This window comes from Lepidochelys kempii, chromosome 1 (genome assembly GCF_965140285.1).
Source record: "Lepidochelys kempii isolate rLepKem1 chromosome 1, rLepKem1.hap1, whole genome shotgun sequence".
Lineage (NCBI taxonomy): Eukaryota > Metazoa > Chordata > Testudines > Cheloniidae > Lepidochelys > Lepidochelys kempii.
This window is the reverse complement of record NC_136380.1, coordinates 111,844,552-111,859,940: the sequence shown is the minus strand read 5'-3', so window position 1 is coordinate 111,859,940 and position 15,389 is coordinate 111,844,552. Positions and strand designations below refer to the sequence as shown.

Below are 15,389 nucleotides of genomic sequence, written 5' to 3'. Positions count from 1 at the left end.
GAACAAAGCTTTTAAAACTACATTCTTTTAAGATTTTTGAGAATAATGCAAAGGGTCAATCTCTGATCCATGTGTTTGCAGAATCAGGCCTCTAAATAAAGCAAGACAGATCTATGAAGAGATGCATATTACTTTACATTAAACCCTTGTTAAGTCTGCACAGAAACACCCATCTAAGTCCCATTAAAAAGAGACCAAGGGTTTTCCCTCCCCCCCACTTATTCCCTCAAAAGATGGGTTATATATCGAGGGTGTAACTACATAAACCAAGGGCTGGAGCCTCTCCTCCTATATGTGTGATAAATCAGTGTATATCTTAGAAAACTGGCTATTGTCCTAGTGAAGCAGCAGACTTCATCAAGATAAATGGTGATGTATACCATATAATGGGGCCAGGATTCCTCTGAAACAGTAGACAATTAAAGTGAACTCCCCCCCCCTCCCCCCAATTCTTTGTGTAGCTCTTCGTGGCTTGCACTATATACTAAGTATAGATCCTCCACACCTCACTAGCATTATCAAAACATTTATCTGGAGAGTCACCACTGAAAAGTTCCCAACCAAAGAGTTAGTTAAGTTTCGAATTGCCATTCTGTACTGTAGTCCTATAGAATTCTTACCAATGTGTGTACAGCTAGTGAAATTCTTTGCTTTGTGAATATTTTCTAAAGAGCAGGCTTTTGTTCCTGCTATGTTAAGTGCCAAATACTCTCTTATCACCATGGATGCAATTATCAAACTATCTGGTAGCATGGGAACTGAATAGCTGTCTTCATAGGCAGAAGGCCAAGCACCCCAGATGCAACACAGATCCAGGCAACTTCAGCAATTTGTAAAAGTTCAACAACTAATATAGAGGTTTAAGGATTGAAAAGAAATGTCTAGAACAGAGTGAATATTTTAAAATTCAAATGTGCAGAGACTGTTTTGGCATTGTATATCAAAAGACAAGTGAGCAAAGCCACTTGTATCCAAAAAATTGGATTTCAGTCAAGACAAGAACTTTTGGTTTCCAGAATCCTTTGAGCGTTTCAGTTTTGGCAGTGCTCTTCTTGCTTGAGCTGTAGCTGGCATTGCTTATTGGGTACAGTGAGACAATGTTACCGCCTGTCCCCATAGATGACCCTGGAGTGGAGAGTTCGGGGGAAAGAGGTCAAGGAGAATACAAAAGAAAAGGATGAAACTAGAGAGGATTTCTAAGATTAGCACTAAACAAATGTAACTGGCATGAGCCTCCACAGCCTGTAAATATTTAAAGACAATTTTACATTGGCTTTTTAAAAAATTGTTGGGAATTGTGTACTCTCATGCTGGTGCACTATGTACTGTTTTAGATGCCATCTTGTTTAAATCACAATAAATATACTTTTTAAAAAATCCTCTCACTCTAAAAGCCAATAGAATGCTATAAATCAACCTAATAATGTTGCTAAAACTAACTGGTTGACTAAACTAATATTATGGATTACTAAGAGATAGTCTCTAAGGAAATTGCTTAAGCATATGCTTGATTTTAAACACATGCTATTCCTGAATAGGGTTGGTTTCCTGAATCAGGGCCTATATATTTTATGCATCTTTTGTCCACTGAAACCTTGCCATGAAAAGCCCAACACATTGTACTGTAAGGATGTGACCAGTTAACGCTTTACATATATAGCCCTATCTCCCACACTTTGTGTGTCTGCCTATTGTAGGTTGTAAGGCAGGAACTATGGCTTCCTCGGTGATTTGAAAGGCATCTAGCATAATATAGGTGCAGATAGAAACAATAAATACTGTTCGTTAGTTCTGGACAAAAATAATTTAAATAGCTGCGTAAACTACACCTGGAAAACCTGGTGGAATTACAACTCTGCTACTTACTATTTGCTTTCCTAAACTGCATTTGTAGTTTCAACTGGATGGGCCATGCTCCACCTAGAACTGTTAGGTAGTGTCACTGCACATTATTAAGCAGCTGTTTTGTGAGTTTCACTCCAGGGATAGTTACATTTCAGTGTTGGTCAAAGTAATCATCGGTTTTGTTGTTTGGAAAGGGCTTTGGGATTTTTTAAAATAAAAAGCAGTCTTTACATTACTTTTTAATTTCTTAGTGCTTTAATTTTTTTTCCCCCCTCCCCTGGCTTCCATGGGCTTTCATTGCCCAGGTGTAGCAGGGTTAATAATTGGTAGACTGTCTTAGTAGATTTCCTCTATCCTGTCCATTTTGTAAATTGTAATAATTCTGTTTCTGGTATCTTTCAAGGAACTTGCAGGCACAATGCTTTTCCCTTTATTTCACTCAATCAGTACTTTGAAGTTCATGGGTATTATAAAGTTAAACAAGAAAATTTTGAGGTAAGTGGAGAAATTATAAAAGCTTTCTTTTTATTTCAGGGCATGAATTTCATAGCTGGATACCTGATTCTTATTACAAAGAATGAAGAGGAATCCTTTTGGTTGTTAGATGCTCTCATTGGACGAATATTGCCTGGTATGCTAGCAGCTCTTATTTTATCTGTACATTAGAGCTTGGGTTTTATTTTTCCTTTGTATTCATTTTTATTTATAGAAGCCCTATGTGGCAAGATAAGCCTTGCTGTTTAACTTCAATGGTCTGCTTAGTTTGTAGGGGTCTGATTCTGCCATGATTTCAGTGTGGGTATACAGGAAGCAAGTCGAAATAAATTGAAATTAAAACTCTGGTCTTTAGACGACAAAGCAATAAGAAACTGAAATCTGATCAGCTGGTGTAGAATTGGTTTAATTTGTAACACATCTTGCTTTTCACCCACCACTACCTTTGTTTGTATTTCCAGTGGTTCAATCCTAGGCAAGAGGCTAGGGCTTATGGGAATGCCTGGGACTTTAGCAGTTTTCCTTGGCCTGTGGGAAACAATATGATGGAAAGATGAAGCACTTGGTCTCAAGTGAAGGAAGGGTATGAGTCTCATTGCAGCGTGAGCATCTGTGGTGGCTATTACATAAAGTAGCAGTTTATGATGCTACTACAAGGAAGCAGCCTGGCCTTTCTTTACAGCTCGTTGATAAGGGATTGCAAGAAGTTTGTATTCAGGCAGAGAAACTGTTAAGTCAGTGTTTTCAAGCCTTTTCCACCCGTGACCCCATTGTACAACAAAAAAATTGCAGGATCCCTCTCCGATCAGGCTGTAAAGAAAAGGAGGGTGGTTGTCACCTTCCTAGAGGTCATGATCCCTATGTTTAGAAACCATGAGTTTAAATTATTCAAATATGACAAAGTGGACATTTCCTCCTCACATTTTTTTTTTTAGTAGATTATATGAGCCTTTCAACGGGGATTTAGCACTAAAGCCTATGAAGGAGGAATGGCTGCCCCATGAATTCCCATATGTACAGCGCCAGTTATGTCCTACACTTTTATTCAGGTGTATATTGTGCCTAAAATTTAGTACAGTGGCTTACCAAGGGTAGGTTTTGACATTCCTTTATCTGGCCTACTTTTGCTGTTGAAGAGCTTTCTTGAACTGCTACCCTGAAGGGCTGGAGACTGAACATATTATTAAAATCTCAAATTATTGCATGACGGTAACATCCAGGATTATGCTTAACTTTTTGCCGGAGCTTTGGATTTCTGTGCTCCAGCTGGGGAGCGGGGTTGGTGGCCGCTCCGCATGGCTCCTAGAAGCAGTGGCATGTCCTGCCTCTGGCTCCTCCATTTAGGGGCAGCCGGGGTCTTGTGCGCTGCCTCCGCCCCAAGTGCTGCCCCCGCAGCTCCCATTGGCCGCAGTTCCCAGCCAATGGGAGCTGCAGGGGCGGCATCTGCGGGCAGGACAGCAAGTAGAGACGCCTGGCCACGCCCCCATATAGGATCCAGAGGGGGGACATGCTGCTGCTTCTGGGAGCTGCTTGAGGTAAGTGCCGCCCAGACCTGCACACCTGAGCCTCCCCACCATGCCCCTACCCCAGCCCTGATCCCCCTCTTGCCCTCCAAACACCTCGAGCCCAGCCTCCTGCACCCTGAACCCCTCATCCCCAGTCCCACCCCAGAGTTTGCACCCCCAACTGGAGCCCTCACTCCCAACTGCCTACGTCAGCCCTGAGCCCCCTCCTGTCCTCCGAACCCCTCAGTCCCAGCCCGGAGTACCCTCCTGCATCCCAAACCCCCCAGCCCCACCCCAGAGCCTGCACCCCCAGCCAGAGTCTTCACCCTCTCCTTCACCCCAATCCCAATTTTGTGAGCATTCATGGCCCGCCATACAATTTCCATACCCAAATGTAGCCCTCGGGCCAAAAAGTTTGCCCACCCCTGCTATAAAACTTATGATTACGTTTGTTAATTTTTTTGTAATTATAGAACAGTCAGTAGAATACAGTGAAATTGGCTACTGCTATTTTATATAGTCTATATTGCATATAGCAAGCCTGCTGTTGGAACATATAGAACTGAAGTTATCTAGGTTGTGATCCAATGGGAGTCTTTTCTTTGACTTCAGTAGACATTGGATCAGGCACCTGATGAAAGGCAGCATGATTGTACAGTGAAGTTTAGCACTTATTTCATGATTTTGTTTTTAATCATTTATAATTTCTTTTATTTTTCTCTGGGATAGAGGAGTGGATTCAGAGGTCTCTGAGATTCAGGACTCTATTCATCAGTCTTTTTATGGAATTTGTTTTGATAGGACTCCATGAAGCCTGTAGCTCTTCAACACCTTGCTCCTAAACTTGGCAAATATGTTAATGAGAAAAGGCACTCTTGTTTCATTTTCTTCGTTGTTTCTATGGCCCTTTTCCTATTCTAATAGCGGCATTGATTAGTACAGACTCATAGTGTGAGGGGCAATGGGACAGATCACATTAAACACAGTATTTAAAATAAATATAGACACATTTATACACTCTCTGGGATCTAGACTTCATCTTTTTAAAATATCATTTTTATTGGGTAATGCAAGACTTCCTTTTAAGAATTTTTATCAGTGGTTGAACAGCTTTGTTGCAGATTTCCAAGACAGTTATTTGACGTTATCAGTGCTGGTTATCCCATTTTTTGGCATTTACTCTGACTACCAGAAGTTGAATTGTTTTCTTTATAAAGCTCATAGCATAACAGGTAAAATAATTGGAGTAATTGCACAGAAGTGTAATGAGTGTCTTAGGCCTTGTATCTGCTGGAGAAATTTACCCTGATAAGTGATTGCTCCCCCTCAATTGTATGTTAACGTGAGGCATATTTCAAGCAAAAGTGCTTCAGCTGTATGTCAGGTAAGCAAATAAACATGGCATTTACTGCAGGACTTTGTGCGGGGAGGGTAAGCAATAACTGAGTCTCACTCACTGCAGTTGATCACTCACAAACTGATCGAGTGTGGATGCATCTTACTGTGGCACAGATGATGGGCTGTTAATTCTGACAGCTTCAACATCTGGCACATCTCCTTTAGTTTGCCAGCTGAGAATTCACTCTTTGTTCCTCCCTCTGCTGTACCACCTCCACTCCATCTAATCTACCTCTGTTCCCCCTGCATCACACCAGAAATGCTTCCAGATCATGCCATCCCCTGTAGTCCTCCTGGAAATGCCTTCCCCTCTTCTAGTGTCTTCCTGATACCCTAAGCCAATGAGTCAGCTGTGGATCATAAGTAAGGTATGATTTAGTCACAGAGGTGTCGACAGTCATGGGTTCCATGACTTTACTGGACCTCAGTGACTTCTTCAGCTGCAGCTGTCAGGGGCTGAAGCCGGGGCTGAAGGTGGGACTGTGTACCCCTGCCCTGGAACTGAGGCTGGAACCAGAACCCTGCATTCCCTGCCCTGCAGCTTCTGCCGGCGGCTGCAGCCGGGCCATGTGCCCCTCTCACGGCTTTCCAGGGCTGTGCCTATACCTGCCCTGGCTGTAGCTGGGGCTTGGTGGGGGCTGCAGCTGGGGTTGCGCACCCCTGCCCCGCAGCTGCGGCCAGCTCTGGAGTGTGGGCTGTGCCTCCTGCCATGACTGGGGGGGCTTGGCCTGTCAGTCCCCTCCCGCATGGGACTCCATTCCTCCCCCCTACCTAGCCCTGCCGCCGCCGCCTCCTCCTCCTCCCCCCCCAAGTTATTTTTAGTAAAGTCATGGACAGGTCAAAGGTTCCTGTGAATTTTTGTTTATGCCCAAGACCTGTCCGAGACTTTTACTAAAAATAACCGTGACAAAATCTTGGCCTTAATCATAAGCAAAAACCATATGAAGCATAAACTATTAAAGTTTCTACTGAAGACAAGGCCATAGTCTTGTAGAAGAGTTGTGTAAATTCTAGAAGTTCAGGGGTTAGGAGTAAAACTCCTTAAAAGCAGTGAGAGGGATACCAGAATTGTTTCTAGCAAACTGAAGTATTGTGTGGTCAGGGGAGTTCTTAATCTACAAATTCATTTTGCAATATTGTATGCAAGCATATGCCTAGAGCAGTTGATGACGGAGAGTGGGCTAAATGTTCCAAGGAACTACTGTGGGTTGACAAGCATAAAACTGACTCAGATTTAGCATTTCAAATTTAGTATTTTGTATACTTTTATTTTAGAAAGCATCAGATAGTGGTTAACTTTGTATTTATCATCAACTACTAAGGTTAGCAAAGTGACATGTATTATTTGGCTAGTTTTCTTTTTCTGTGCTTATGAATAAATGTTATGTTGAGTAAAAAAAATATGTTGAGAAACTTGAAGATTGCATTAAACTTGCACTGGGATTTCAGATACTCCTTGAAAACAGCAGTTTGGTTGTGATTGTTTTGATTTTCTTATGGCCATTTTTCTGAAAGCAGGGGTGCTTATGAAATGTAGGCCCAGGAAAAGGGAAATTTTACTGCCCATTTGCCTCATGAGCAACGAAAAATGATGATTCATCTGCCATGTCCTGTGAACATATGTTTCAAACTATGGAGCTATCAGCCAATTGGAAGATGAGAGAGAGGCTAACCTGTGTTGTTTGTTATGGCAGAAAATGTGTGATGAAACAACATCAGTTTAGATTGAGTGGAACGCCTATCTACAGCAAAGGTGCTGGATACAATGTTATGGTACTAGTCAGGTGAGAGGCTAGGACGTTGCAAATTATAGGTATGCAATTATGCAGTTACTCAATTTAATTATGCATATATTAAATACTAAACTGAGTAACTGCATAATTGCATACCTATAATCTGCAGCTTCCTTGTCTCTCGCCTTCCTAGTGTCATAACATCCTCACTTCTCAAGTCCATCATCAAGGTTATAAACACTTCAGAGCAGGGACCTGTCACTTCTGAAGCATTTAGCATTCTTGTAGGTGTTGTAAAATAATCCTAATGTTTATTCAGCACCTTATTGAACTAAAATTAGTCATACATTTATTTCCTCCTTTTAGCAAATTTGTTTTAATACTTGGACAGAACACTGTGAAATCCCTAAGCATAGAGCTAGGTGAGTAAGTAGTTGTATGTTTAAAATATCTTCCTCAAAAGGGAAGTGGAATCTTCATGGAACATTTCATTCAGCTGGGTAGGAAAAATACTTGCTAGACGTGAATAGCAAAAGTTCTAGACTGAATTCACAAGCAGCTTGGTGGCATGTAGGAGAGTATAATGTGTTTCAGGAATGTGGTCCTTCTGAGACAAGGTTTGAGAACCAGAGATGGATGTCTGTGGTGTAGGAAGATCCTTGTGAGACTTTGATGCTATGTTTACAAAAGTCACTAATGACAAGCAGGCTTTCCACCACTGGTAGAATGGCCTGGAAAAGAAGGCAAAAGTTGAAAGCTTTTACTTTGTGGATATATCCCCACAAAAACAGAGAATCTGCACATCTTGAATTGTTCTGTGCTACTGGTTGAACCTGCTGCGTCAGCTGCTCTGAGCTACAAGATTGCCTGCTGGCAAAGTTGCCTCACTCTCCTCTTTTGAGAGCTGCTGTTTAATCAGGAGTGAGACACTAACCATGCATAGTTGTCGCTGAAACATAACATAAGGCCCATCACAAGGAGACAGGCATACACGGTTTATAGACCAGATTATGGTCTATAAGCCAGGTGCAAGGAAGCATATATATTTGACTACTAGCCTTTAGGAACTAAAATGAAAGCAAGCTTCTTTGAACATTACAGGACAGTTGTATTATCTAGGAGTTAAATATGTTGTCCTGTTAAGCTGAAGGTGGCATGTATGGGTCTAATGTATATATTTAGAAACCCTGATGAACCTGAAATATTACTTACTTCTAAATTTGAACTGTTAGAAAATTCAGAAGATTTGGACAGTGGGAGATTATTGACTTACATTCTCTGCTTTAATGTGACTCCTTCGTTTTTTTAATTCTTGGGCTAATTTTGTTTACTGTGCATAACTCTGTGAAAAATCATACAATACCTCAATAGTAAGAGAATATGTTGGATATTTTGTTAGTCTGTTTTGGGCAGGGTGTTAGAGAGTGCCTCACTTTTGTTAGGAATCATTAAGAAAGGAATAGATAATAAGACAGGACGTATCCTATTGCCTCTGTATAAATTAATGGTACGTCCACATCTTGAATATTGCATGTAGATCTGTTTGCCCCATCTCAAAAAAGATGTATTGGAATTGGAAAAGGTACAGAAAAGGTCAACAAAAATGATGAGGAGAGATTAATGAGACTGGGACTTTTCAGATTGGAAAAGAGACGATTAAGAGGAGACATGATAGAGGTGTATAAAATCATGACTGGTGTGGAGAAAGTAAATAAGGAAGTGTTGTTTACTGCTTCTCATAATTCAAGAAGTAGGGGTCAGCAAATGAAATTAATAGGCAGCAGGCTTAAAACAAAAGGAATTATTTCCTCACACAACGCATAGTCAACTTGTGGAACTTTTTGCCAGGGGATATTTTGAAGGCCAAGACTATAACAGAGTTAAAAAAAGAACTAGATAAGTTTATGGAGGGTAGAGGTCCCTCAATGACTATTAGCCAGGATGGGCAGGGGGATGCAAAACTGTGCTCTGAAGTGTCCTTAGCCTCTTTCCCAGAATCTGGGAATGGGCGATGGGATGGATCGCTTGATGGTTACCCGTTCTGTTCATTCCCTTTGAGGCTCCTGGCATTGGCCACTGTCGGAAGAAAGGATACTGGGCTAGATGGACCATTGTTCTGACCCAGATGGACGTTCTTATGTCTAAAACCCAAGTTTTCTGTGGACATGAGGAGTCTAGAATGTAAAAATCCTTAGGTTTAGCCTGGCTATGAAATATACTTAAGATCCAGTCCACATTACAAACTGGAACAATGTTAGTCAGTTGAGGACTGCTGTGTTGAGTCAGGTTCCTTGATGTGGTTGTGTTTATACTGCAATCAAGATCTAAATGGCTTATTCCCTGTAAAGGTTAAGCATGCCTGTTTCCTTGTTGAGGGTTTTATATTAATATCATTTATAGATTCATAGATTCCCAGGCCAGAAAGGAGCATTGTGATTATCTAGTCTGACTTCCTTTATAACACAGGCCATGGAACTTCCCCAAAACAATTCCTAGAGCATATCTTTCCAATATTGATTTTAAAAATGGTCAGTGTTGAAGAATCCACCATGATCCTTGGTAAATTGTTCCAGTGGTTAATTACTCTCATCTTCTTTCCAGTCTGAATTTATCTAGCTTCAACTTCCAGCCATTGGATCATGTTATACCTTTCTCTGCCAGATTGAAGAGCCCATCAGTAAATGATTGTTCTCCATATAGCTTCTTATAAACTGTAATCAAGTCATCTCTTAACTTTCTTTTTCTTAAGCTAAATATATTGAGCTCTTTGAGTCTATCACTGTAGGACATGTTTTCTAATCCTTTAGAGAGACAAGGTTGATAAGGTAATATCTTTTATTGGACCAACTTGTGTTGGTGAGAGAGACAGTCTTTCAAAATCACATCCTTTAATCATTCTCATGGCTCTTCTTTGAACCCTCTCCAACTTATCAGCTTCCTTCTTGAATTGTGGACACCAGAACTTGGCACAGTATTCCAGCAGCTGTCACACCAGTGCTATATATAGAGGTAAAATAACCTCTCCACTCAAGATTCTGCTGCTTGTGCATCCCAGGATCCTGATAGTTCTTTTGGCCACAGCATCATAGTGGGAACTCGTGTACAGCTGATTATATATCTCAACCCCCAAATCTTTTTCAGTGTCACTGCTTCTAAGGATAGAGTCCCCCATCCTGTAAGTGGCCTACATTCTTTGTTCAGATATGTACATTTACATTTAACCATATTAAAATGCATATTGTTTGCTTGCACCCAGTTTGCCAAGTGGTCCAGATCCTCAAATATAGAACAGAAACATTTTTTGAACACTTCAGCCTTTTCTGCATTGGTATTGATAATTCTACCATTTCCATCTTGTAATGGACCAATACTGTTGTCGGGATACTTTTTATTCCTAATATATTTTAAAAACTCCTTATTGTCCTTCACTCTGCTGGCCATAGATTTCTCCATGTTTCCCTTTGCTTTCCTTATCAATTTTCTAACTTCTTATTTATATTCATTACTATCAACTTCCCCTTTTTTCCATTTGTTATATCTATATATTTGATAGCTGCCTTCAGTTCCCCTCTAAAACAGGTCATTTTATTGTAATCAGCATGGCTTTCTTTCTCAATTGTGGGATTTTTCTTTTTTGGAGCATACAATATGGTGTTCTTAAATGATTCCCAATTATTATTCACACTCTTTGAATTCAGTTATCTCTTCAACCTGATTTGGCTCATTGTTTTTAGCTTTGTGAAATTGGCCTTATTAAAGCACCAAGTTTATATATTACTGGTCTGGACTTTCATTCTGCTTGCACATCACAAGTGTGATCAAGTCGTGATCACTTGTACCTAAGTTACCATTAATTTTTAGTTCTGTGATCAGTTCTTTTTTATCTCTTAGGACAAGGTATAACACAGAATTCCCCCTTGTTGGTGGCAACATTTTATTGAGTTCGGAAATTGTCATCTATAATATTTAGGAATTCAAAGGCTATTTTAATACTGACAGCATGAAACCTCCAGCATATATCAGTCAAATTGAAGTGTCCCGTGATTGCCCAGATTTTTCCTCCTATATATTATAGATAAGTACATAAGGAGGCAGTTGTTCTGTTTCTTAGTGTCATTTGGTGATCAGTAGCAGACACCAATTAATGCCTTATTTTGTGCTTTATCTGTGAGGACAGTGATCCATAATCATTCAAGATCATTTTCTTCTGAGTTCTCAGTGACTCGGAAACAGATAATGCCATTTTTGACATCCGGTGCCGTTCCCTCTTCCCTTTTGTCTACTCAATCCTTCCTAAATAGGTTATAGCCATTGATTTTTAACATTCCAGTGGTGTGAAACGTGGTGTCACGTTTTTAGTAGCACCAACTAGACCAAATTTATGCTCACAAATGAGCAGTTCCAATTCCTCTTGTTTGTTACTCAGGCTCCTAGCATTGTTGTGTAGACAATTAAAGAATGTCTTGTCTTCATATCCTTTGGCTCCTTGATGGATTTTGTTTTCAACATCTTGATTTTGTGCTGAGTGCTCATATCTTCCCTCTTCTTACTCTCTCCTTTTGCAATTAGTTTTACCCCTTCCTGACTACTCTAGTCAGCCTGTCCCCAAGGAGACTGGTCTCCCTTCTACTGAGGTGGAGGACATCCAAACTATACAGTCCCCGTTACCTGTAGGAGGCGTACCAATGTTCCACAAAACCAAAATCCTCTACCCTACACCACTTACCTAGCGAGCAGTTCACTTCCAGAATCTTCTGCTTTCTGTCTTCCTTTGCTTCTAAGACAGGAATGACCTCCAAGATCATTTTGACATTCTTCTTCTTTTTCTTCTTCAGCATCCTTCTGATTACCCTGAAATCTATCTGTGAAATATCCCACAACACAATGTCATTAGTGCAGATATGAACATCACCAATGGATCCTTCTCCGTTGACTTCAGAAACCTATCCAATTTTAGAGTGACATCTTGTGTCTTGGCTCCAGGAAGGTAGTACACTGTCTGTTGTCCTTGCAGAATGTTCTTTTGATTCTTCTGAGAACTGAATCTCCAACAAGGATTCTTTCTCTTGTACAATTGGAGAACACTTTTTAGGCAAGCTTATTTTCTTACAGGTTGTGCCGAGCTGCCATCCACATGTGTATCCCGCACATCTCTCCATTCCCTTGGACCTGCTGGATCTTGAGAGGTGTCTTCAGAGTTTCCACATTGAGGATCTGATATCTATTCCAAACTTCTATCTGTGTGGAATTCCTCCTGGTCCTTTTCTCTGTGGTATTCAGTCTGCCCATCCTCCTCTGTCTTCAGCCAAGCCGCCATGGCCTCTTGCCTCTGGTGATTACAAATCACTAGACCTCTTCTCTGATTTCCTCTTCCTCCAATTTCTTGGTGGCCAGCTCTGTTCAGGCACTGATCAAAGTTCCGAGGGTCAGAGCCTTGTGGCCTTTAGCAGGGACCCTGCTTACTCAGGGGCCCATGGTTTATCTAGCTATGCGGCCTGTATGCAAAGAACAAACCAAATAGCCCACAGGTGGACCAGATGCACTGCCCACATGTCCCGTGACCTCCAAACACACACACTTTACCTACTCTCTGAAATTCCTGGTAGCTGCCTCTATTAGCGAGGCTTGAGTTGAATCTGTTAAGCCTTCTGTGGAACTGCTCTGGAGAGATCCACAGCTGTTTCCATGACCTAGATATGTGAACAGTTATATCAGTGAAAGTCCTGTTGTGGATACAGTTACACTGGTATAAAAATGTCAGTATAGTACCCATTATCAATATAGTAATTCCCCTTTCTGTACAGGAATATCTATACCACTGTAAAGCACCTTGTACTGGTATCCCTGCGTCTGCAGTAAGAGGTTGTCACAGACCTAAAAGTGGCAATACTTCAACAAAAAAACTTCAAACACAGACTCCAAGGAGAGACTGCTGAATTGGAATTAATTTGTAAACTGGATACAATTAACTTAGGCTTGAATAGAGACTGGGAGTGGATGGGTCATTACACAAAGTAAAACTATTTCCCCCTGTTTATCCCCTCCCCCACCGTTCCTCAGACGTTCTTGTCAACTGCTGGAAATGGCCCACCTTGATTATCACTACAAAAGGGTCCCCCCCGCTCTCCTGCTGGTAATAGCTCACCTTAAGTGATCACTCTGGTTACAGTGTGTATGGTAACACCCATTGTTTCATGTTCTCTATGTGTATATAAATCTCCCCACTGTATTTTCCACTGAATGCATCCGATGAAGTGAGCTGTAGCTCTCAAAAGCTTATGCTCAAATAAATTTGTTAGTCTCTAAGGTGCCGCAAGTACTCCTTTTTTTTTTTTTTTTTTTAATTATACTGGTATAGTTAAAGCCATACAACTTTCTAGGGTGGACAAGGCCAAAGTGAATAATTTACCTTGTTCCTTGTGGCAGACATCTTTTGACTTTCTAACAGCAGAACTTCCATTTTTGGGGCTCCATGTAATGTTCTTATGCACATATGAATGTATATATGCATCTTCCTAAAAAGCTCATTTTAGAATTCTCTAGTCTTTGATGTTACCAGCTATTGCTTTGAGCTATATTTTGATTATCTCAACCTTGTGTCAGTATGCCGCCTTTTTTCTTTGATCTGTGTGTGTTCCTGGTTGAGTTCTCTGGTGTATTTCCAAACACACATTAGTCTCTTTATCTGTTCCTCGCATTGTTAACAAATGATCATTAATGTTTTTATTTTTCAGCTGACTTATGGTATTGCAAACTTCTGAAAAAGATTAATAAAAACTCCCTCGTTTTGTTCATTAGTCTGAGTTACAGCTTTGTCGATACAGCCTTTCTAAGCATGTTGCTTTGAGAGATCACCCAAGAAATATAGGGCACATGCTGGCAGAATATAAAATGAGACTACAGATGGTTGGCTAAAGTTTAATGCCAGCCTAGTCTAAACATAATTTTAACTCAGACTAATTTACTGATTTACTTGTAAATTCTTCAAAAATTCATTTATATACTCAGAATAAGTGCTGTAAGTTTGTGTGTATGTTTCAAACCATTAAGTCATCAAGTCTGACCCCTTATATGCCATTGGCCATAGAATTTAAATCCAGTTACCCCTGCATTGAGCCCAGTTGTTTGGGTTTGACTGAAGCATGTCTTCCAGAAAAGCATCTAGCCTTGATTTGAAGACATCAAGATATGGAGAATCCACAACTTCGCTTGGTAGTTTGTTCCAATGGTTAATCTCCTTCACTTTTTTTTTAAAGCCTTATTTCTAATTTTGAATTTGTCTGGCTTCAACTTCCAGCCATTGCTGCTGCTTAAGCCTTTTTCCACTAGATTGAAGAGCCTGTTAGCACCTGGTATTTTCTCCCTGTGAAGGTACTTATACACTAAGCTAGACAGATTGAGCTCTCTAAGTCTCTCACTATAAGGCATTTTTTTATAGCCCTAAATCTTTTCAGCACTCTTTCCAATTTTTCAACACCCTTCTGAAAAGGTGGACGTCAGTATTCCAGTATCAATCACACCAATGCCATATACAGAGGTAAAATAACCTCCCTTACTCCTGCTCAGCACTAACCTGTTTATACATCTAAGGATCACATTGGCCTTTCTTTGCAACAGCATCACACTGTCAGCTCATGTAGAGTTGCTTCTCTACCATGACCCCTAAATCCTTTTCACATCCCTTTCAAAACAGAACTCAACTTTAACTGTGGAATTGGGACTGGTGTTTCCATAATTTAAACAAATCAAACAAACCCACACCAGATAAAATTACTATTGCGTAAGTGGGGTTTTTAACAGGTCATACTTCCTCATCCACTTTTTTCTGAATCCTTAGGCAACTCCACTAAATTTAGTTCATGCACTCTTTTACTAAGGGTCAGACACTTCATCCTGCAAATACACTCTAAAGAACCACCTTTACCCAACCACTCTTTGTGTACCATGAACCTTAAATACAGCTTATTCTACTATGCAACTACAATAAAATAATTAATTGTGGAGAACCTTGATTTAAAATACTGCAGGAGTGTAAAGAAGATTTCTAGAGAATGGGGATGAGTGGGAGATGATATTGGTGGGGGACCACTGAGACAATGTTGATTCCCTCGTCCCATCTTTTTTTCCTTATGCTTTCCATTAAATGCTCGGACTTTGACTTAGTCTAAATGCAGTTGTGCCCCAGGGACCTCTTGATGCATAAGGGGTGTATTGGTGTTACAAGAATCCCCTAGATATGGTATTTACATTTTAGTTCACTAAAGATGTTATGTAGGGTCTCTAATGAAAGCCTGTGTCATACGGTCGTCTTAATCATCACAAGATATATGTATGGGCGATATTTAAGGAGTTACTTTTTGTACAGATATCTATGTTCTTAAAGCATGTATTTGGTGACCCGCTTAGACGAGTT

At 40.5% G+C, this 15,389-nt stretch overlaps 1 protein-coding gene across 12 annotated transcripts in view; it reads left to right on the top strand.

Moving 5' to 3' along the window:
* Nucleotides 1–15,389, top strand: part of GRTP1 (growth hormone regulated TBC protein 1) — a 97,661-nt gene that overhangs the window by 26,643 nt on the left and 55,629 nt on the right. For 11 of the 12 annotated variants that reach the window (XR_013636040.1, XR_012159630.2, XR_012159631.2 and 8 more), the window contains one exon: nucleotides 2,380–2,476. The exons of the other annotated variant lie outside the window; for it this stretch is intronic. Coding sequence is in view for 8 of the 11 variants with exons in the window: in XM_078853676.1 (XP_078709802.1) it covers nucleotides 2,380–2,476 (97 nt within the window). In the remaining 3 variants the exon portion in view is untranslated. The remainder of the gene's footprint in view (nucleotides 1–2,379; nucleotides 2,477–15,389) is intronic. 12 annotated transcript variants of the gene reach the window in all.